The following is a 23,897-nucleotide window of genomic DNA, read 5'->3' as shown; positions in this document are numbered from 1 at the left end:
CAGCCTATCACAGGCCGTACATAATATGAATCGCCTCTCTGATTGGACTATTATCTCTCCCCTCCACCCCTGCAGGGTGATTGGCAGCGTGTCCCAGTTTGATGAGTTTGCCCGAGTGTTTCACTGTCCAAAGGGTTCCCCCATGCATCCTGTCAACAAGTGTTCTGTATGGTGACCTCTGAACTCCTCCACCCACCAACAACTAGAACTTACCTGTGACCTCAACTCTCCTCACCAATCTGTCTGAGGTGTTCTGTTCAGATTCACTTCCATCTCAATCATGGGACTACCTTTTTCTCTTATCACAGAATTTGCAAATAATGTCATCACCACCAGGCAAAACCATGATCACTTCACTGTCTACTCATGTACATATCCAGTGCTTGACTTGGGCAGGAGGTCACTGGTACGGAGTACTGGCACCTCAAATGTTCTACCGCTTGAGCTCCTGTTCCTCTTATAGAATAGTATTAGCTCAAAGTATTGTGGAGCTCCTGTACCGAAAATGAGTACCGGCACCTATTTCAATCTAAGTCTAGCACATTTATTTATATTTACTTTTTGTGTCATGGGATTACCTTTTTGGTTTTGAATTGGCATGTCAATTCATTAATTATTTGAATCACTTAAACATCAGATGTTGACAGAAGTAAAGAGCGTTATTAAATCATATTGAAGGGATGGGGATTGTACTGCCAGTATGGACTACGGCAGCGTAGCCTAGTGGTTAGAGCGTTGGACTAGTAACCGAAAGGTTGCGAGTTCAAACCCCCGAGCTGACAAGGTACAAATCTGTCGTTCTGCCCCTGAACAGGCAGTTAACTGCTCCCAGGCCGTCATTGAAAATAAGAATATGTTCTTAACTGACTTGCCTGGTTAAATAAAGGTAAAATTTAAAAAATATAAAAATAATTCACTCAGATCAGTGTTTTGCCTGCCAATGTTTTTGGTAGTCTTTTCTATGAGGTTAATAGTGGACACTGTGCTGCTGTCCAGTGGCTGAACAGAGAAGTGGTCTCCGATGTGGAGACCTTGTTCGTCTTGACTGTTGTTACCCGTCTGGCCTTGTGGACGCCATTGGAATGGTGTTACTGTGCGTTTGTACGGTTTTCAATCCATAGTGACCTTTTGCTCAGGATTTGTAGCTAAGTACGTCCCCAGTGGCAAATAATAGTGATGGAACATCATGGACTAGTCTGTCTGAACCATTAACCCCTCACACCTTAGTGTACATCAAGGTGAACTATGCTTCTCAATCCACCGGAGACTCCAATCTCCCAATGTCTCACTGTCACATCCCAGACTATGGATTCTTTAGCATGACGATTGTGTTTAAGATAGAAGCATGAACCTGTTGACCAACATCATCCATCCTATTGGACATTATGGACTCTGAGCCCTTCCTATTGGTTTATGTTAACGCTAGGGCCTTCCTTGATACAGCACATACTCACTCTTGAATGCCCCTGGCCTGCACAGCCAAGAAGCTTTCAAAGGAAGGATCAATGTCATAACAAATCATCTATCTTCTGTACATACAAAACTGTGAATCCAGTCAAAAAAACATTTGTACACAGTAATATTATAATTTTGTATGAAGAATCTAAAAATAAGAACAATCTTTGTATAAGTTATAATTGTACAGTTCTTATTCTGAAAACAGCATGTTCAAAACCAGCTTTACACAGTGCAGACTGAGATAAAAGGATGACATCACAGTTCTCAGCTGCAATCTCGCTCATATTTCTTGGTGTTCAATGTTTTGGATAAATAAAAGGGATCATTGTGTGAGGGGTTGGTTTCTCCATGTGCCTTGGTCCAGTGCGTGTACTATACAGTCTGCGTGTCTTATTGTGTGTGTGAGTGTGTCAGTGCATGTATTCCACCAGGTTTGTATCCATTTGCAATGCGAGCCAGCTCTCTCTTGGTCTCCCAGCGTTGCATGGTGGATCTCCATCTCTCCCACTCTGGAGGTTCTGGAGGCCTGCTATCACACAGAGTCTGGAACATGACAAGAATAAAATAGAGAATTTATGAGTCTATGTCCGGAACAACTCTCATCCTGTTCAGATACACATCCCCATAGCCACTGGGTAACTGTCTGTAGGACAACACCACTCTCATCCTGTTCAGATACACATCCCCATAGCCACTGGGTAACTGTCTGTCCGGAACCACTCTCATCCTGTTCAGATACACATCCCCATAGCCACTGGGTAACTGTCTGTCCGGACAACACCACTCTCATCCTGTTCAGATCATCCTGTTCAGATCTCATCCTGTTCACATCCCCATAGCCACTGGGTAACTGTCTGTAGGACAACACCACTCTCATCCTGTTCAGATACACATCCCCATAGCCACTGGGTAAGATACTCCCCATAGCCACTCTGTCTGTAAGACAACACCACTCTCATCCTGTTCAGATACACATCCCCCATAGCCACTGGGTAACTGTCTGTAGGACAACACCACTTCATCCTGTTCAGATACACATCCCCATAGCCACTGGGTAACTGTCTGTAAGACAACACCACTCTCATCCTGTTCAGATACACATCCCCATAGCCACTGGGTAACTGTCTGTAGGACAACACCACTTTCATCCTGTTCAGATACACATCCCCATAGCTACTGGGTAACTGTCTGTCCGGAACCACTCTCATCCTGTTTTACATTTACATTTAAGTCATTTAGCAGACGCTCTTATCCTGTCTTTTCAGATACACATCCCCATAGCCACTGGGTAACTGTCTGTAGGACAACACCACTCTCATCCTGTTCAGATACACATCCCCATAGCCACTGGGTAACTGTCTGTCCGGAACCACTCTCATCCTGTTCAGATACACATCCCCATAGCCACTGGGTAACTGTCTGTAGGACAACACCACTCTCATCCTGTTCAGATACACATCCCCATAGCCACTGGGTAACTGTCTGTCCGGAACCACTCTCATCCTGTTCAGATACACATCCCCATAGCCACTGGGTAACTGTCTGTCCGGAACCACTCTCATCCTGTTCAGATACACATCCCCATAGCCACTGGGTAACTGTCTGTAGGACAACACCACTCTCATCCTGTTCAGATACACATCCCCATAGCCACTGGGTAACTGTCTGTAAGACAACACCACTCTCATCCTGTTCAGATACACATCCCCATAGCCACTGGGTAACTGTCTGTAGGACAACACCACTCTCATCCTGTTCAGATACACATCCCCATAGCCACTGGGTAACTGTCTGTCCGGAACCACTCTCATCCTGTTCAGATACACATCCCCATAGCCACTGGGTAACTGTCTGTCCGGAACCACTCATCCTGTTCAGATACACATCCCCATAGCCACTGGGTAACTGTCTGTAGGACAACACCACTCTCATCCTGTTCAGATACACATCCCCATAGCCACTGGGTAACTGTCTGTAACCACTCATCCTGTTCAGATACACATCCCCATAGCCACTGACAACACCACTCTCATCCTGTTCAGATACACATCCCCATAGCCACTGGGTAACTGTCTGTAGGACAACACCACTCTCATCCTGTTCAGATACACATCCCCATAGCCACTGGGTAACTGTCTGTCCGGAACCACTCTCATCCTGTTCAGATACACATCCCCATAGCCACTGGGTAACTGTCTGTAGGACAACACCACTCTCATCCTGTTCAGATACACATCCCCATAGCCACTGGGTAACTGTCTGTCCGGAACCACTCTCATCCTGTTTTACATTTACATTTAAGTCATTTAGCAGACTGGGTAACTCTTATCCTGTCATTTTCAGATACACATCCCCATAGCCACTGGGTAACTGTCTGTAGGACAACACCACTCTCATCCTGTTCAGATACACATCCCCATAGCCACTGGGTAACTGTCTGTCCGGAACCACTCTCATCCTGTTCAGATACACATCCCCATAGCCACTGGGTAACTGTCTGTAGGACAACACCACTCTCATCCTGTTCAGATACACATCCCCATAGCCACTGGGTAACTGTCTGTCCGGAACCACTCTCATCCTGTTCAGATACACATCCCCATAGCCACTGGGTAACTGTCTGTCCGGAACCACTCTCATCCTGTTCAGATACACATCCCCATAGCCACTGGGTAACTGTCTGTAGGACAACACCACTCTCATCCTGTTCAACACCACCTCATCCTGTCTGTAAGACAACACCACTCTCATCCTGTTCAGATACACATCCCCATAGCCACTGGGTAACTGTCTGTACAACACCACTCTCATCCTGACAACACCACTCTCATCCTGTTCAGATACACATCCCCATAGCCACTGGGTAACTGTCTGTAGGACAACACCACTCTCATCCTGTTCAGATACACATCCCCATAGCCACTGGGTAACTGTCTGTCCGGAGGACAACACCACTCTCATCCTGTTCAGATACACATCCCCATAGCCACTGGGTAAACTGTCTGTAGGACAACACCACTCTCATCCTGTTCAGATACACATCCCCATAGCCACTGGGTAACTGTCTGTAGGACAACACCACTCTCATCCTGTTCAGATAACACATCCCCTGTTCAGATACACCCCATGGCCACTGGGTAACTTCAGATAACTGTCTGTAAGACAACACCACTCTCATCCTGTTCAGATACACATCCCCATAGCCACTGGGTAACTGTCTGTAGGACAACACCACTCTCATCCTGTTCAGATACACATCCCCATAGCCACTGGGTAACTGTCTGTAGGACAACACCACTGTCTGTCCGGAACCACTCTCATCCTGTTCAGATACACATCCCCATAGCCACTGGGTAACTGTCTGTAGGACAACACCACTAACACATCCCCATAGCCACTGGGTAACTGTCTGTAGGAACTGTCATCCTGTTCAGGACAACCCCACTCTGGGTATCCTGTTCAGATACACATCCCCATAGCCACTGGGTAACTAACTGTCTGTAAGACAACACCACTCTCATCCTGTTCAGATACACATCCCCATAGCCACTGGGTAACTGTCTGTAGGACAACACCACTCTCATCCTGTTCAGATACACATCCCCATAGCCACTGGGTAACTGTCTGTAGGACAACACCACTCTCATCCTGTTCAGATACACATCCCCATAGCCACTGGGTAACTGTCTGTAAGACAACACCACTCTCATCCTGTTCAGATACACATCCCCATAGCCACTGGGTAACTGTCTGTAGGACAACACCACTCTCATCCTGTTCAGATACACATCCCCATAGCCACTGGGTAACTGTCTGTAGGACAACACCACTCTCATCCTGTTCAGATACACATCCCCATAGCCACTGGGTAACTGTCTGTAGGACAACACCACTCTCATCCTGTTCAGATACACATCCTCATAGCCACTGGGTAACTGTCTGTAGGACAACACCACTCTCATCCTGTTCAGATACCCAGTGGCTATGGGGATGTGTAACTGTCTGTAGGACAACACCACTCTCATCCTGTTCAGATACACATCCCCATAGCCACTGGGTAACTGTCTGTAGGACAACACCACTCTCATCCTGTTCAGATACACATCCCCATAGCCACTGGGTAACTGTCTGTCCGGAACCACTCTCATCCTGTTCAGATACACATCTCCATAGCCACTGGGTAACTGTCTGTAGGACAACACCACTCTCATCCTGTTCAGATACCCAGTGGCTATGGGGATGTGTAACTGTCTGTAGGACAACACCACTCTCTTTGACAAGACACAGAATAAAGCCATTGAGACAAACACCTTTTCAGGCCATTTTCATAAAGTGTCTGATACATTTATTTGGATCACACAACTGGTGTTAAAATTCCCACCAAGGGCTTTCAATAAGGTGTGTGCATAAAAAATGCTCAGGGCAAAGTCATGGCCGTAATTCAAAAATATTGGATGGTTCAAACCCTGATATGTTTTTCCAGCTATAGTTCTGCACGTCGTCTTTGTTAACTTTGGTGGAGGGCTTTAAAATCAGCACTACAATGACATATTTTTCAACAGTAAATTTACTCAGTACCTCCTTTTTACTAGAAATTTCCTTCCCTGAAAAATGTGAATAGTCTGTGCCTGCAACCGAGAAAGTTCTCAGCTCTTTAAACCTCCCCCCCAAGAGACCCAAACATTTACCCAATAGAGCTAAGAGGACTATTTAGAAGTGAATGAATAGCTGTAATTCTTACTCCTACAGATTGGACAATTCTCTGAATTTCTCAGCCAGTTAAGACATACTTTTCACTCAGGGATTTTAGCACTCCCTAGAGTCTCTTTCATTGAGTTTAATGGAGTCACTTTGGGAGAACTGTGGTAAAGAGGTACTATTGAAACACCAAACAAAGAAGGCATAAAAGCTGAGAGGACTGCAGACTCATTATTAGTGAGAGTTGATGAAGTGATATGAGAGAAAAGCACCTTTCTGTTACGTTTGCATGATGAACTGTGTGCACCCCCTTTACTGCTTCCCGGGGTGTGGTCTCCATTTTCTTGTGGTTCCTCGTCCCCCATGGATCTGTTTGGCTCTCCATCACTCTTCAGGCTGTCAAACTTGGACCGGAACCAACTGTGAGCTTCCTCTAGGTTCTCTGATATCTGAGTGTGGGGACAAGCATGATGTCAGGAGAATTCCAATTCAGTTCAACTTCACTCACCCGTCAGGGGCTATTTGGGTGTACACGCTTAACAGACAAAGATACAGAGTAAGAGAATTAATGACCAAGCAAGGAGGTGATGAAGATGAGGGAACAGGACAAATGACTCTGGGTGGTTGAGGGAGAAGGACAAATGACTCTGGGTGGTTGAGGGAGAGATTACCTGCTGTGACTCCAGGCTGACCTCTTTCATTTTCTGCTCTGCCTGGTCTTTGGCCTCCTGCAGCTTCTTGATGCTCTCCTCCAGCCTCTGCTCGGACAAACACAGAAACACACATATGCAGACTATAAACAGACATGGCTGTCTCTCAATATGCCATCAAAGTCAAGAAGTAAAGGAGATTAAATTAAGCCATTTAAAAACATTGAGTTAAGCGAGGCTAGCTTATGACAGAGATACGTAACCCCTGCTAACCTGACACTTGTCTTGCATGACGTGTCTCAGCTCCCTCTCAGCCTCTAGCTCCCCCTCCTGGCTGGAGGACAGGCGCCGTAGCTCCCGCTGGAGGGATAATGTCTCGGACCGGAACTGCTGGATCAACTCACTCTGAAAACAGACAGGACAATGGTGACTGATGAATACCATACTGTAAACATCCACCGGTGTAGAAAGTGTGAGTAAGGTGTCCTACCTGCTCATAGTTCTTCTTCTGATACTGATCCTTCAAGGTCTTGAGGCTCTTTAGTTCACCTTCCATGTCCTGAGTGCAGAGGGAGAACACGAGTCACAAAAATAGGACATCTGGTTTAGCAGGTGCTAGTCTACAAGATGGCACCAACAGACCCAACCTCCCTGTTTCTGACTCCTAGCTAACTTTGAAGTATTTTTTTGTATTTTGTGTGTTAATTCTTACATTATTTGCACAGAACGTTTCTAGTCAGACATTAAGATGTATTGTATTATTACTATGATTATATGAACTTGTTTGACATTTGACTGCATTGTTAGGAGTTAGAAACTTAAGCATTTTGCTGCACCGCTATAACATCTCCTAAAATGTGTACGCGACCAATACACTTTGATTTGATATAGTAGAGAGTACTGTAGATACTTTTATTTTCTGAGAGTTGCCCAGAGTGGCTCTATTATCTAGGTGTTGCTTGAGCTGTGTCTTCTGATCTCTGAGACGGACTTTCTGATTGGACACCACTTTCTCCAACTCAGAGGTCTTCTCCCGCAGCTCCCGATTTGCCCTGGAGAGGTCACCTGACCTAGATGACAAGTCCTCAAGAGCCTTTCTCAACTGAAGAGAGAGAGACACACACAAACAGAAGGGAAAGAGAAATAAAGAGGGGTGAGGAAAGAGGAAGGATGATATTTAGAGTTCTGACTGATGGACAGAAACGATGATGTATGAGAGAGTGTGCAGTACCTCTGAGATTTCTCTCTGTGACAACCTCTTCATGGAGTCCCTCTCTTTCCTCATCCGAAGCTTCATCGATTCCAGATGCTTTGACCATCGACCAATCTCTGCCCTGGCCTCAGCCAGCTCCACCTCTCTGACATACACGCAAAATATAGACATGAATGTCACATTCATGCAAAGTAACCATGTACGCTTTCACATATTTAAACCACACTTAAATAAACTCCTACTATCCACATTAGTCCCTGTTAGTTACCTCTGTGTGATGGTGCTCTGGTGTTGGTCTCTGGCTCGGTCCAGGTTGGCCTGCAGAGTGCTGTTGGCCAACACAGCCTGCTCTAAACTTTGGGCTAGTTTCTTGTTATCTAGCCTTGCCACATCCAGGGCCTTACGCGAGGGCTCCAGCTAGACAATCAAACATATCTTTGTAAACTACCATTATTACTACTGAAAGCTAAGAGCTGTTTGTGGGTATGTGTGTATATGACTCATTAATGATGTAGTTACCATTTTGTTTTTCTTGGAGTTACTTGTTGCCATGATGTCTTGGAGCTTTTCCACCTCTGCCTGTAGCTTCTGAATCTCTCGCTGACCCTGCAGTCTGAAAAATACATGAATGTTCAAACATACACCCATATACATGCACAATAGACACACAGACACACAGACACACAGACCTGTCTCTCCTGAGTGAGGCCAGCTCCTGCTCTCGTCTCCCCAGCTCCTTCTGTACTGTCTCAGTGTTGTGTTGCAGACGGGAGTGGGAGACCAAAACGTTCTCCAGGGTCTGAGCCACACTGCCCCCACCCTGACGAGACACACCCAGCCAGCCCTCCAGCTCACACAGCTACAGGACAAACAGAGCAAAATCAGGTGGGTTAGTGCTGGTCTGGAGCAAAAGCCTGCACACACCCTGTAGCTGTCCAGGACCCAGGTTGGGGAACCATTTTACTAGCCCTCTGACCTTGTCCCTGTGCTGCTTCTGCAGTTTGTCCAGTTGTCCCCGCAGGGCCTGGCTGTCCCGCAGAGCTTCGTCTCTGGCTGCCACCACAGACATCGCCTCCCCCTCCTTCACCTGGACTTCAGCCTGGGCCTGTCTGAGCTGAGCCTCCAGTTTATGACAGGTTGTCTTCAGGGTGCTAATTTCAGAGCTGACCTGTAAGGGAGTACAGGTGTATGTTAGGGAGTCACCTTTGTTTTTGACACTTTACTACATTACCACATTACTACCATGAGTGTGTGTACCTGCGTGTACTTGTTCTCTAACACAGAGCTCAGCTTGCATTGTTGGACACTTTCTACATGGGTGTCCCTTAAAGCTTGCAGCTCCTCCTGGAGTTGATCTACCCTGGTCTGGTTGAGAGGAAGAGCATTAGGAGGAAACACACTTCAACATGAGGATACATGAACACACACACATTCAGAGGTATGGCCAGTGTGTTTTAGTCAGTGGTATAAAATACTTAAGTAAAAAATACTTTTAAAGTACTAAAGCAGTTTTGAAGGGTATCTGTACTTTACAATTTATATTTTTGAGTACTTTTACTCCTCTACATTCCTAAAGAAAATAATTTACCATTTACTCCATACATTTTCCCTGACATGCCAAAGTACTCCTGCTAAGCATTACATTTTGAATGCTTAGCAGGACAGGAAAATTGTCCAATTCGCACACTTATTAAGAGAACATTGCTGGTCCTCACTACTGCATCTGATCTCATGGACTCACTAAACACACACGCTTCATTTGTCAATCATGTCTGGGTGTTGAAGTGTGCCCCTGACTATCCATAAATAAAATTCAAAAACAAGAAAATGTTTGTAAGCAATTTGAAATGATTGATGCTTTTACTTTTGATACGCATGTATATTTTAGCAATTACATTTACTATTGATACTTAAGTACATTTAAAACCAAATACTTTTAGACTTTTACTCCAATAGTATTTTACTGGGTGACATTCACTTTTATGCGAGTCATTTTCTATAAAAGGTATCATTACCTTTACTCAAGTATGATAAATCAGGTACCTGTTCCACCAATGGTTTTAGTGTAAACTCCTTACCTGTAGCTTCCCTTTCTCATAGGCCAGGTTGTTCTTACTATCCGTCAGCTCCTTAAGCATCTGCTCCACCTGCTGCTGAGCATTCTGGGTAAAGAGGAGTTGAGAGTTGAGGGGAAAGAGGAAACAGTCAGGATGGAGAAAGAAAATAGAGAGCGCATGTAACATACAAACACACACTCACTATGAATGGCCAGATTTAAAGTGATGTTATTTTTATTTTTTTATTTCACCTTTATTTAACCAGGGAGACAAGTTGTCATTTACAATTGTGAACTGGCCAAGATAAAGCAAAGCAGTTTGACACATACAACAACACAGAGTTACACGGAATAAAACAAACATACAGTCAATAATACAGTAGAAAAATAAGTCAATATACAATGTGAGCAAATGAGGTGAGATAAGGGAGGTAAAGGCAAAAAAAGGCCATGGTGGCAAAGTCAATACAATATAGCAAGTAAAACACTGGAATGGTAGATTTGCTGTGGAAAAATGTGCAAAGTAGAGAGAAATAATGGTGTGCAAAGGAGCTAAATAAATAACTAAATACAGTAGGGGTAGAGGTAGTTGTTGGGCTAAATTATAGATGGGCTATGTACAGGTGCAGTAATCTGTGAGCTGCTCCGACAGCTGGTGCTTAAAGCTAGTGAGGGAGATAAGTGTTTCCAGTTTCAGAGATTTTTGTAGTTCGTTACAGTCATTGGGAGCAGAGAACTGGAAGGAGAGGTAGCCAAAGGAAGAATTGGTTTTGGGGGTGACCAGAGAGATATACCTGCTGGAGCACGTGCTACAGGTGGGTGCTGCTATGGTGACCAGCGAGCCGAGATAAGGGGGGACTTTACCTAGCAGGGTCTTGTAGATGACCTGGAGCCAGTGGGTTTAGCGACGAGTATGAAGCGAGGGCCAGCCAACGAGAGCGTACAGGTCGCAGTGGTGGGTAGTGTATGGGGCTTTGGTGACAAAACGGATGGCACTGTGATAGACTGCATCCAATTTATTGAGTAGGGTATTGGAGGTGATTTTGTAAATGACATCACCGAAGTCGAGGATCGGTAGGATGGTCAGTTTTACAAGGGTATGTTTGGCAACATGAGTGAAGGATGCTTTGTTGCGAAATAGGAAGCCAATTCTAGATTTAACTTTGGATTGGAGATGTTTGATGTGAGTCTGGAAGGAGAGTTTACAGTCTAACCAGACACCTAGGTATTTGTAGTTGTCCACATATTCTAAGTCAGAACCGTCCAGAGTAGTGATGTTGGACGGGCAGGCAGGTGCAGGCAGCAATCGGTTGAAGAGCATGCATTTAGTTTCACTTGTATTTAAGAGCAATTGGAGGCCACGGAAGGAGAGTTGTATGGCATTGAAGCTTGTCTGGAGGGTTGTTAACACAGTGTACAAAGAAGGGCCAGAAGTATACAGAATGTTGTCGTCTGCGTAGAGGTGGATCAGAGACTCACCAGCAGTAAGAGCGACATCATTGATGTATACAGAGAAGAGAGTCAGTCCAAGAATTGAACCTTGTGGCACCCCCATAGAGACTGCCAGAGGCCCGGACAACAGGCCCTCCGATTTGACACACTGAACTCTATCAGAGAAGTAGTTGGTGAATCAGGCGAGGCACTCATTTGAGAAACCAAGGCTATCGAGTCTGATGATGAGGATATCCTTGATGAGGATGTAGTGATTGACAGAGTCGAAAGCCTTGGCCAGGTCAATGAATAAGGCTGCACAGTATTGTTTCTTATCGACGGCGGTTAAGATATCGTTTGGGACCTTGAGCGTGTCTGAGGTGCACCCATGACCAGCTCTGAAACCAGATTGCATAGCAGAGAAGATATGGTGTGATTCGAATCGATAAGAAACAATACTGTGCAGCCTTATTCATTGACCTGGCCAAGGCTTTCGACTCTGTCAATCACTACATCCTCATCAAGGATATCCTCATCATCAGACTCGATAGCCTTGGTTTCTCAAATGAGTGCCTCGCCTGGTTCACCAACTACTTCTCTGATAGAGTTCAGTGTGTCAAATCGGAGGGCCTGTTGTCCGGGCCTCTGGCAGTCTCTATGGGGGTGCCACAAGGTTCAATTCTTGGACTGACTCTCTTCTCTGTATACATCAATGATGTCGCTCTTGCTGCTGGTGAGTCTCTGATCCACCTCTACGCAGACGACAACATTCTGTATACTTCTGGCCCTTCTTTGTACACTGTGTTAACAACCCTCCAGACAAGCTTCAAATCTGTTTGTTGACTTAGCTTTCAAAGACCTTAGAAAGGCAGGGTAGGATAGATATAAGTCTGTAGCAGTTTGAGGCAAGAAGGTCCCCCCCTTCACCACTCTCATATCTTTTGGACTTGCCCCGCAATCGAAACTTACTGGGGAGAAATAAGATCTAACATTGGAAAAATAATGGGATTTGACATAGAACAAACATTCATTTCTTTGTACATGGGTGAAATACCTGATAACTTACACAATAGACAAAAGTACCTCTTAAAGGTCCTACTGGCAGCCAGTAAAAAGGCTATCACTAGGAAATGGCTACAAAAAGACCCTCCCACAGTGACACAATGGATAGACATTGTAGAAGAAATACACCACATGACCTTTGCCTTAAGAACTCAATAGGAGAGCGATCAAGAATACTGGGAAAAATGGGTTTCGTACTTGGAAAAGGACTAATTCAATGATATGATGATGAAGGTATGAAGTGCACTGTAACTTTATTTGTACTTTGTGTTCCTACAAAAAAAAAAGTACAAAAAAAAAAAAAAGTGCCCCCCCCTTTGAAGAGGGGGATGACTGCAGCTGCTTTCAAATCTTTGGGAAACTCAGACGACACAAAAGAGAGGTAGAACAGGCTAGTAATAGTGGTGGCTACAATTTCGGCAGATAATTTTAGAAAGAAAGGGTCTAGATTGTCTAGCCCGGCTGATGTGTAGGGGTCCAGATTTTGCAGCTCTTTCAAAACATCAGCTGACTGGATTTGGGTGAAGGAGAAATGGGGAAGGCTTGGGCGAGTTGCTGTGGGGGGTGCAGGGGTAGTAGGGGTAGCCAGGTGGAAAGCATGGCCAGCCATAGAAAAATGCTTATTGAAATTCTCAATTATAGCGGATTTATCGGTGGTGACAGTGTTTCCTATCCTCAGTGCAGTGCGCAGCTGGGAGGTGTTCTTATTCTCCATGGACTTTACAGTGTCCCAGAACTTTGCAGGAAGCAAATATCTGCTCGAAAAAGCTAGCCTTGGCTTTTCTAACTGCCTGTGTATATTGGTTTCTAGCTTCCCTGAAAAGTTGCATATCACGGGGGCTGTTCGATGCTAATGTAGAACGCCATAGGATGTTTTTGTGTTGGTTAAGGGCAGTCAGGTCTGGAGAGAACCAAGGGCTATATCGGTTCCTGTTTCTAAATTTCTTGAAAGGGGCATGCTTATTTAAGATGGTGAGAGGAAGGCATTTAAAAAAGGATTACTTTATCCTATCCTAGGTATTCCTTAAAGAGGTGGGGTTTCAGGTGTCTCCGGAAGGTGGTGATTGACTCCGCTGTCCTGGCGTCGTGAGGGAGTTTGTTCCACCATTGGGGGCCAGAGCAGCGAACAGTTTTGACTGGGCTGAGCGGGAACTGTACTTCCTCAGTGGTAGGGAGGCGAGCAGGCCAGAGGTGGATGAACGCAGTGCCCTTGTTTGGGTGTAGGGCCTGATCAGAGCCTGGAGGTACTGAGGTGCCGTTCCCCTCACAGCTCCGTAGGCAAGCACCATGGTCTTGTAGCGGATGCGAGCTTCAACTGGAAGCCAGTGGAGAGAGCGGAGGAGCGGGGTGACGTGAGAGAACTTGGGAAGGTTGAACACCAGACGGGCTGCGGCGTTCTGGATGAGTTGTAGGGGTTTAATGGCACAGGCAGGGAGCCCAGCCAACAGCGAGTTGCAGTAATCCAGACGGGAGATGACAAGTGCCTGGATTAGGACCTGCGCCGCTTCCTGTGTGAGGCAGGGTCGTACTCTGCGGCTGTTGTAGAGCATGAACCTACAGGAACGGGCCACCGCCTTGATGTTAGTTGAGAACGACAGGGTGTTGTCCAGGATCACGCCAAGGTTCTTAGCGCTCTGGGAGGAGGACACAATGGAGTTGTCAACCGTGATGGCGAGATCATGGAACGGGCAGTCCTTCCCCGGGAGGAAGAGCAGCTCCGTCTTGCCGAGGTTCAGCTTGAGGTGGTGATCCGTCATCCACACTGATATGTCTGCCAGACACGCAGAGATGCGATTCGCCACCTGGTCATCAGAAGGGGGAAAGGAGAAGATTAATTGTGTGTCGTCTGCATAGCAATGATAGGAGAGACCATGTGAGGTTATGACAGAGCCAAGTGACTTGGTGTATAGAGAGAATAGGAGAGGGCCTAGAACAGAGCCCTGGGGACACCAGTGGTGAGAGCGCGTGGTGAGGAGACAGATTCTCGCCACGCCACCTGGTAGGAGCGACCTGTCAGGTAGGACGCAATCCAAGCGTGGGCCGCGCCGGAGATGCCCAACTCGGAGAGGGTGGAGAGGAGGATCTGATGGTTCACAGTATCGAAGGCAGCCGATAGGTCTAGAAGGATGAGAGCAGAGGAGAGAGAGTTAGCTTTAGCGGTGCGGAGCGCCTCTGTGATACAGAGAAGAGCAGTCTCAGTTGAATGACTAGTCTTGAAACCTGACTGATTTGGATCAAGAAGGTCATTCTGAGAGAGATAGCGGGAGAGCTGGCCAAGGACGGCACGTTCAAGAGTTTTGGAGAGAAAAGAAAGAAGGGATACTGGTCTGTAGTTGTTGACATCGGAGGGATCGAGTGTAGGTTTTTTCAGAAGGGGTGCAACTCTCGCTCTCTTGAAGACGGAAGGGACGTAAGCCAGCGGTCAGGGATGAGTTGATGAGCGAGGTGAGGTAAGGGAGAAGGTCTCCGGAAATGGTCTGGAGAAGAGAGGAGGGGATAGGGTCAAGCGGGCAGGTTGTTGGGCGGCCGGCCGTCACAAGACGCGAGATTTCATCTGGAGAGAGGGGAGAAAGAGGTCAGAGCACAGGGTAGGGCAGTGTGAGCAGAACCAGCGGTGTCGTTTGACTTAGCAAACGAGGATCGGATGTCGTCGACCTTCTTTTCAAAATGGTTGACGAAGTCATCTGCAGAGAGGGAGGAGGGGGGGGGGGGGGGGAGGAGAAGGTGGCAAAGAGCTTCCTAGGGTTAGAGGCAGATGCTTGGAATTTAGAGTGGTAGAAAGTGGCTTTAGCAGCAGAGACAGAGGAGGAAAATGTAGAGAGGAGGGAGTGAAAGGATGCCAGGTCCGCAGGGAGGCGAGTTTTCCTCCATTTCCGCTCGGCTGCCCGGACCCGGAGCATCAAGCTTAGATTGTAGGATGGCTGGGGTGTTAAGCATGTTCCAGTTTAGGTCGCCTAGCAGCACGAGCTCTGAATATAGATGGGGGGCAATCAGTTCACATATGGTGTCCAGAGCACAGCTGGGTGGTCTATAGCAGGCGGCAACGGTGAGATACTTGTTTTTAGAGAGGTGGATTTTTAAAAGTAGAAGTTCAAATTGTTTGGATACAGACCTGGATAGTAGGACAGAACTCTGCAGGCTATCTTTGCAGTAGATTGCAACACCGCCCCCTTTGGTCGATCTATCTCGTCTTAAAATGTTGTAGTGAGGGATGGAGATTTCAGAATTTTTGGTGGTCTTCCTAAGCCAAGATTCAGACACGGCTAGAACGTCCGGGCTGGCAGAGTGTGCTAAAGCAGTGAATAAAACAAACTTAGGGAGGAGGCTTCTAATGTTAACATGCATGAAACCAAGGCTATTATGGTTACAAAGGGCATCAAAAGAGAGCGCCTGGGGAATAGGAGTGGAGCTAGGTACTGCAGGTCCTGGATTCACCTCTACATCGCCAGAGGAACAGAGGAGGAGTAGGATAAGGGTACGGCTAAAAGCTATGGGAATTGGTCGTCTAGAACATCTGGAACAGAGAGTAAAGGGAGGTTTCTGGGGGCGATAAAATAGCTTCAAGGTATAATGTACAGACAAAGGTATGGTAGGGTGTGAATACAGTGGAGGTAGACCTAGGTATTGAGTGATGATGAGAGAGATATTGTCTCTAGAAACATAATTGAAACCAGGTGATGTCATCGCATGTGTGGGTGGTGGACCTGAGAGGTTGGATAAGATATAATGAGCAGGGCTAGAGGCTCTACAGTGAAATAAGACAATAAACACTAACCAGAACAGCAATGGACAAGGCATATTGACATTAAGGAGAGGCATGCTTCGTCGAGTGATCATAAGGGTCCAGTGAGTAGTGAGGTTGGTTGGGGTCACAGCGATTTAGACAGCTAGCCAGGCCATCGGTAGCATGCTAGCATAGGATGGAGGTCTGTTTTTAGCCACCTTGTGCGTTTCTGTCGGTAGATTAATGGGGTTCTGTGTGGTAGAGGGGATCAATCCAATTGGCAAAATAGATATAGTTATAGTGAACCAAGAAAAATTGTCTGATAGACCTATTCAGATAGCAGCCGATAAGACAGCTAACGATTAGCGGGCCACAGATGGGCGTTCAGGTAACGTCACGACGGAGGGGCCAGTTGGATAACTCCCTCCGGCAGATAACGTCGGTAGTCCAGTCGTGAAGGCCCGGTGGGGCTCTGCATCAGCAGTAAAACGGGTCCGGATAGGTGATTGTAGCCCAGGACTAGCTCCGGAATAATTTATGTTTGCTCCGGGATCAACGTAAGCCAATAGTCACACGGATAGCAGCTAGCTAGCTGCAAGATCCAGGTGTAAATGTCCAGAGAGCTTGGGGTTGAAATCCGGGGATATGGAGAGAAAAATAGGTCCGGTATGTTCTGGTCCAAGTCGCGTTGTACAAAACTGGCGATAGCTTTCGAGCTAAAGGATAGCTGATGACCACAAACAGTGGTTAGCTGAATACAAACGTTAGCCAGTACATACACTGGATAGCTTCTGGCTAGCTTCTATTGTGGATTTCAGATGAGGTAAATAAAACTTTTTTTTATTGGTGAGGCGGATTGCAGGAGAGTGTTTTTAAGTTGAGTTTTTGGAAAAGAAAATATTTAAAAGATATGCGAAGAAAGATATATATATATATATATTACACACACACACACAAAGGACGTCTGACTGCTATGCCATCTTGGTATGAATTTTAGTGTGACCTCAGTCTCTAGATACTGAATGGATCTCTCACCTGCTGATGCTCCATGACAGCCAGTTTTCCCATGAGCCTCCTATTCTCTTCCTCCTGCTTCTGCAAGGTGGAGTTCAGAGATCCTGCCTCCAGCTGTCAATTACACAGGATGCAAAGTGGACAGAGGACAGTTAAGAAAGCTATGGTCCGATTCAGACAAGAAGTGTGTTCACTGTGAATGAGGAAGGCCTTTTCATACAGGTCTGAGATCAGTCTGAATCATTGTCAGAGATCATTGGCAGTACAGTACCTTGACATTAGCGAGTTGTGTTTCCAGAGCACTCCTCTCACCCTCTAGCTTGGTGACCACAATGCACATCTGTGACCCAAAAACAGAGGAGATAGGGGCATAACATTTAAGGACATCCACAGAAACTATAAAGAGACAATGTAAAGCTAAGTTAAGCTTTAAAAATAGTTGTGGAAATTCTAAAATAGTCATGGAAATTCTCAATAACGAAGAGAGACAAGGTCAATCAACAATCAGGATATTAATTTCTTCAAAACGTATTAATATAGGGAGCATAGATTAAGGTCAATAATGAGACTGGTCAACCCAACACTCTTGAGTGTTATGCTGAGAGCTCTGACATAGAAAGAATACAAATATATTTTATAGCAAAGATACACCCTCTTAGTCTACATGACAAACAGCAGATGTGTGGAATGGGTCAAAGGGTGAGACTTGACATATGAAAGAGGAGTATCCCCCAGACAGATAGCATTTGCTGTGAAGACTGTTGTTATTGTATAGAAACCAGAGTGTGGCCCCTAAGACAAGGTTCCTCTCATCATTATCCATACCTGAGCCATCTCTCCCTGGTACCTTATATTAAACAAACACCAACTCATTCTATGAAATGTATTCTATGAAACTAAACCATTCATAAATCAATTGTCAGCGTTAAGCCTCAGAGGAATCTCTCAGTTCACACAAACACAGATGAGAGTACTAAGAGTGCTATTCTATTGCATAAAACAACCATTCGATGCATAAACAGTATTAAACATAATCTTGTAATTTTTCTATCACACAACCTTGTACTCTTAGGCTATGTATTTTCTAAGCGACAAGGCAGCTGCACCTCAGTCTTCGCACAGTCCCGGTCTGTCCTCATGACCTCCCCTTCCTTTACAGCCGAGTTCAGATTCCCCCGCAGCCTCTCAATGGTACGCTCCAACAGCTCCCGCTGAGTGGCAACTGTCTCTTGGGCAACCATGGAACTCTGAAGTAGTTGGGTGTGGTCAACCTTCAGAGTCTCCCTGTGGAGCAGAAAGACAGGGGCTGTTATTAGTGGATGTGTGTGGCTAGCATCATCATTGAGAGCCTATTCATTCCTCATTCATAGAGATTATTCATTCCTATGAGTATTTGCAGTTAGCTTTATCACCCACAGTTCCATCTGCAATTTAACTTTAGCTGATAGCGCCCCCTGCAGTTCTGCCTGAATGTTGCGTCTGGCTGCATCCAGCAGGAGGTCTTGCTCCTGCAACTGCTTGGTCACACGACTTCTCTCTGCCTGAGAGAGACAAAGGAACAGAATAACATGTAGCCTGTACTAGAGTGTGAGTGAGTGAGTGAGTGAGTGAGTGAGTGAGTGAGTGAGTGAGTGAGTGAGTGAGTGGCTGGAGGCAGTACCTTAATGCTAGCCTGGTGTTCAGTCAGTAGCTTGGATTTCTCCACAGTAAGAGAATGTAGGGCTGAACTCAACTCAGAGCACTGACTCTCCAACTGGTTGTTAAATGCCTGTGAGAGGAAATGAGAGCAAAATGTCACCATTTATTCCTGAGATTTTTCATGATTAAATGGTAATGTACACATGGTCTTAGAAATATACGAAAAATAAGGGATAGCCAACGATGGGATATGCATTCTATGGAAAAGAATGAATGACGTGGAAGGTGTGTTCTACGACGTGCCAGCGGAGTGGAACTGACCTTCCACAGAGTTACATTCTTTTCCAGAGAGATGCATAAAGTCCCAAGGTGATTACCCCTTTAATACCATGGCCATAATTTACCACATTTGCCAGTAGAAATGTGTTCAACATCCAATGAAGTTGCTAGGGGGTTTACTAGATAGCCACAGTAGTTGCCATGATAACCAAACCAAGACTTGCTAGTTTTGCTAGTTAACCAAACCATCAGTCTTAGATTTCGATTTTCATAATGGCATTCAACAAAGCCAATAATGTTTCCAATTTGACTTTTGTTTTCAAAAGCAGCTCAAACATACAGTTGAAGTCAGAAGTTTACATACACTTAGGTTGAAGTCATTAAAACTAGTTTTTCAACCACTCCACAAATTTCTTGTTAACAAACTATAGTTTTGGCAAGTCGGTTAGGACATCTACTCTGTGCATGACACAAGTAATTTTTCCAACAATTGTTTACAGATTATTTCACTTATAATTCACTGTATCACATTTCCAGTGGGTCAGAAGTTTACATACACTAAGTTGACTGTGCCTTTAAACAGCTTGGAAAATTCCAGAAAATCATGGCTTTAGAAGCTCTGATAGATAGGCTAATTGACATAATTTGAGTCAATTAGAGGTGTACCTGTGGATGCATTTCAAGGCCTACCTTCAAAATCAATGGCTTTTTGCTTGAAATCATGGGAAAATCAAAAGAAAATCAGCCAAGTCCTCAGAAAATAAATTGTAGACCTCCACAAGTCTGGTTCATCCTTGGGAGCAATTTTCAAATGCCTGAAGGTCAAAATTCAAAAGGCACACTTTTTTGCAGGTGCATGGCAACAGTTGAACAAGATGAAGGAAAAAGGAAACTGCACACTGCTCTTGATAGTATCACTGATCTGTAATAAGCTGATGTATCGACCTCACAGCCTTCGTCAGAGCTTTTGTGAATATTTTTATAAATGCCGGAAGGTACCACGTTCATCTGTACAAACAATAGTACGCACGTATATACACCATGGGACCACGCAGCCGTGATACCACCAAGATCAGGAAGGAGACGTGTTCTGTCTCCTAGAGATGAACGTACTTTGGTCCGAAAAGTGCAAATCAATTCCAGAACAACAGCAAAGGACCTTGTGAAGATGCTGGAGGAAACAGGTACAAAACTATCTATATCCACAGTAAAACGAGTCTGATACCAACATAACCTGAAAGGCCGCTCAGCAAGGAAGAAGCCACTGCTCCAAAACCGCCATAAAAAAGCCAGACTACGGTTTGCAAATGCACATGGGGACAAAGATCATACTTTTTAGAGAAATGTCCTCTGGTCTGATGAAACAAAAATATGAAAGAAATAAAAGCTGAAATAAATAATTCTCTACAATTATTCTGACATTTCACATTCTTAAAATAAAGTGGTGATCCTAACTGACCTAAGACAGGGAATTTTTACTATGATTAAGTGTCAGGAATTGTGAAAAACTGAGTTTAAATGTATTTGGCTAAGGTAAACCTCCGACTTCAACTGTAGAACATGTAAGAATGAACTATAGCCATTGAATTATACCGTGCAAATATACTGTGCGTTATAGGGAAATAATGAACGCTCTAGAATGACCTTCAAGCCAATAAGAAATAAGTATTCAACAATGCCATGGTATAATTAAGCAATAAGGCCCAAGGAGGTGTGGTATATAACCAATATACCCCGGCTAAGGTCTTTTTAAAAAAATGTATTTTACCTTTATTTAACCAGGCAAGTCAGTTAAGAACAAATTCTTATTTTCAATGACGGCCTAGGAACAGCGGGTTAACTGCCTGTTCAGGGGCAGAACGACAGATTTGTACCTTGTCAGCTCGGGGGTTTGAACTTGCAACCTTCCGGTTACTAGTCCAACGCTCTAACCACTAGGCTACCCTGCCGTCTGTTCTTAAGCGCGACATAACGCGGAATGCCTGGATACAGGCTTTAGCTGTGGTATATTGGCCATATACCACAAACCCCTGAGGTTCCTTTTTGCTATTATAAACTAGTTACCAACAAAATTAGAACAGTAAAAAGTTATTTTTTGTCAAGCCTGTGGTATACGGTCTGGTATACCACAGCTTTTTTTCAGAACTCAAACCACCTGGTTTATAATGGCCTTTAATGTATAGTATGTATATTCTGGGCCACTGACTTGGACTTTGTCAGCTGCAGTCCTCAGATCTCCCCCATCTCTCAGTAACCTGCTGTTCTCTTGCTGCTGCTTCTGCAGGGCTAGCCGTGCACTCTGCATACACAATACACACTAAATAACACACACTGCATACACAACACACACTCAGGTAGACACACTCAACACAGTTGATTGATATCACTCAAGTGCTGGCACTTACTTTTAGTTCACCTGTCAACTCCAAAACAAGGGAATCTTTTACCTCTGTAAATAGATGAAGAGATCAACCATTTAATTGTCCATATGAAATCTGTCATTCAGGAACACTAGCACATCAACTGATGGGACCACACTGTAAAGCAGAATATGAAAACATCCACAATGCAGTGTTGCTAACCTGCCTGCCCTTTGAGCTGCTCACACTGCTCCTGCAGCCTGTGGCCTCTGTCCTTCTCCTCTTGTAGTCTCTGTCTAGTGGCCTGTCCATCAGAACGCAGGGCATGGCAGTCTGCCTGCACTGTGTGGGCCTGGGGTCAGAGAGGGACAGGATATCAATGGTTGTTTTCTTTCTCAACTTGTATTGCTTCACACCTACCGTACCTGTCTTCTCTCCATCTCCACCACTCTCTCCATCTCCTCCACCCTCTGAAGTAGTGCACTGTGGGATTTCTCATTCTCAAAAGACCGAGCAGACTCCTGGGACATCTGCTCCTTCAGCTAAAAAAGGTTAGGGATCATTAGAGTTTAATTTTTTTTTGTTAAAGTACACAGGTAAATCACAAGTCATGCATTCCCTTCTCTGTCAGATGGCCAATGTGACATCCCCTACTCCACCACCTTGTCCCATGATGCCCCTAGTGACCGCACCTGCAGCAGCTTCTCACTCATCTGGACTTTGACCATCTTCAGCTCCTCTGCAGCCAGAGCCACATCCATCTGCAACAACAGTACCAGAACGTATAGGGTTATTATCTAAATATCAGAAAATGCCTATATTTTCCATATACTCATCTTGGCTGTATTAGTAAACAAAAGGTGTGTGTTGCTGAGAGATGGAATGTGGTTGGTCTGGGTACCTTGGAGGTGGTGGCAACCTCCAGGGCCTCCCCAAGTCTCTGCACCTCCCCCCGGGACTTGTCCCTGTCCAAACAGGCATCGCGGAGCAGGTCCCTCAGCCGCATCACCTCCCTTCTGGAGACCCGCTGCTCCTCATCACTCTCCTGCTGCAGCGCAGACAGCTGCTCCTTCAGACGGGCTGCACAGGCAGACAGAGGGACAGATATGGATAGGAAGTAAGAGAAAGACTGATTGAGCCAAAAAGGAACAGAATGGTGTTGACACATCATTAGCAAAATATAAAATGACTGACTTCCCTAATGTGTTTGTGACATTGTTTTGATTCTGGTTGTCAAAGCCATTACCTGAGTGTGAGGGATCCAGGTCTCTCTCAGTCTCCAAGCGAAAAGTTGTGAGCTTGAGGGTCTGCAGGAGGCTCTCCATGCGACATACCCTGCTCACTAGCCCATCACACTGGCGCCACAGTAGCCCTTCTCCTCCGGGCTCTCTTAGGGCATGGTGCATCTTCACGGGGCTAATGGGACGCTGAATGGGGTCCCTCTCCACAGGCTCCAGGAGCTGCTCTCTAGACACTCCCAGACTGCCCATTTCTCTGATGAGAGACTCTGCCTGCTCCTCCGCCACCAAGAGACGCTGGTGTAGCAGGGACAACGCCTCTGGGGCAGTGGCCCCTGCACTCAGGGGCTGGATCACTGGGCGGGACATTACTGGTGAGCGGGAGGGGGTAGAGAAGGGGCACAGCATCAAGACGAACATCTTTACTTTAGTAAAAAGCATCGGTTGCAATAAACCTAGCTGGTTTGACAAGTACAAATATGCTGGCTTGTTAAGTTAACGAACTAACGTAGTTAGTGTGCTTACGAACACCATCAAGTCGTCAGTATCAAGCCAGAATCAATAGTCCCGCCCGTGCAACATTTGAACCGACGAACGATAGTACTAGTACTAGCTAAAATCAGTTTTGGCTAAAGTTAACATTAGCTTGTGTCTAAACATGAGCCAAGCAACCGCACAACTTCCTAATGTGAAAACCAATACATGCACCATAATTCAGTAACGTTAATATAAATGCCTAAAATACGTATCACAACACTCCTGATCACAGAAAATACTGCTTACCAGAAATCGCCCGCAGCAACTTCCTGCACTTGTTTCTATAGCGACGCGTCTTCACAGCTTCCCCTTAAACCGACAGCGCTCGGAAACTGCCTCATAAATCACAAAGGCCACCGCTGGAGGACCAGCGCAAGTTGCAACTGCCTCGAGCTGGGGCGTATTCCATTACGGAAACACAGCGAAACGAGATTTATTGGACAAACTCATGTAGGTCCCTCACCATTTCGTTCAATTAACGTTTTGCAACAGAACCGGCGTAATGAATATGCCCCAGTTTATCACTGGTTAAAATGGTG

The 23,897-nt window shown here is 45.5% G+C and overlaps 2 protein-coding genes across 6 annotated transcripts in view; one reads left to right on the top strand and one right to left on the bottom strand.

Moving 5' to 3' along the window:
• The window catches only part of LOC118396881 (endothelin-converting enzyme-like 1), a 41,054-nt gene extending 39,224 nt beyond the window's left edge, over positions 1 to 1,830 (top strand). For all 3 annotated transcript variants that reach the window (XM_052467881.1, XM_052467880.1, XM_052467882.1), the window contains one exon: positions 76 to 1,830. In XM_052467881.1, coding sequence (XP_052323841.1) covers positions 76 to 175 — 100 coding nt within the window. In that variant the 3' untranslated portion in view covers positions 176 to 1,830. The remainder of the gene's footprint in view (positions 1 to 75) is intronic.
• On the bottom strand, positions 1,563 to 23,746 carry ccdc150 (coiled-coil domain containing 150). 3 transcript variants are annotated; one of them, XM_035792436.1, is made up of 26 exons: positions 23,605 to 23,746; positions 22,830 to 23,192; positions 22,485 to 22,663; positions 22,276 to 22,344; positions 22,009 to 22,125; positions 21,806 to 21,935; positions 21,629 to 21,672; positions 21,430 to 21,522; positions 18,967 to 19,074; positions 18,723 to 18,847; positions 18,413 to 18,590; positions 17,578 to 17,646; positions 17,328 to 17,420; positions 10,098 to 10,181; positions 9,277 to 9,384; positions 8,996 to 9,187; positions 8,709 to 8,878; positions 8,539 to 8,632; positions 8,288 to 8,436; positions 8,038 to 8,164; positions 7,717 to 7,908; positions 7,297 to 7,365; positions 7,080 to 7,211; positions 6,828 to 6,914; positions 6,429 to 6,605; positions 1,563 to 2,001 (listed from the first exon to the last, which is right to left on the bottom strand). In XM_035792436.1, exons 2-26 carry the CDS (start codon positions 23,188 to 23,190, stop codon positions 1,849 to 1,851), a joined length of 3,300 nt encoding a protein of 1,099 aa, XP_035648329.1. In that variant the 5' UTR covers positions 23,191 to 23,192; positions 23,605 to 23,746; the 3' UTR covers positions 1,563 to 1,848. The 3 variants fall into 3 exon arrangements, with proteins under 3 accessions (XP_035648329.1, XP_035648330.1, XP_035648331.1); XM_035792437.1 differs by having other exon boundaries at positions 7,798 to 7,908; XM_035792438.1 differs by lacking the exon at positions 21,430 to 21,522.
• Positions 23,747 to 23,897: the final 151 nt, after the last annotated feature.

This window comes from Oncorhynchus keta, chromosome 18, assembly GCF_023373465.1.
Source record: "Oncorhynchus keta strain PuntledgeMale-10-30-2019 chromosome 18, Oket_V2, whole genome shotgun sequence".
NCBI lineage: Eukaryota > Metazoa > Chordata > Actinopteri > Salmoniformes > Salmonidae > Oncorhynchus > Oncorhynchus keta.
Note: the sequence above shows the minus strand (reverse complement) of the source record. Positions and strands in the feature narration are given on the sequence as shown.

Bases quoted from the DNA above. Each gene is read 5' to 3' on its own strand.
- ccdc150 (XM_035792436.1), bottom strand. From the start codon at position 23,190: ATGTCCCGCCCAGTGATCCAGCCCCTGAGTGCAGGGGCCACTGCCCCA. The intron at 8,879-8,995 runs GTCAGAGGGCTA...TTTGTCCTGTAG, and splicing joins AGAAGCAGCACAGGGACAAG to CTGTGTGAGCTGGAGGGCTG. The intron at 2,002-6,428 runs GTGCTTTTCTCT...GTCATGTTCCAG, and splicing joins CATGCAAACGTAACAGAAAG to ACTCTGTGTGATAGCAGGCC.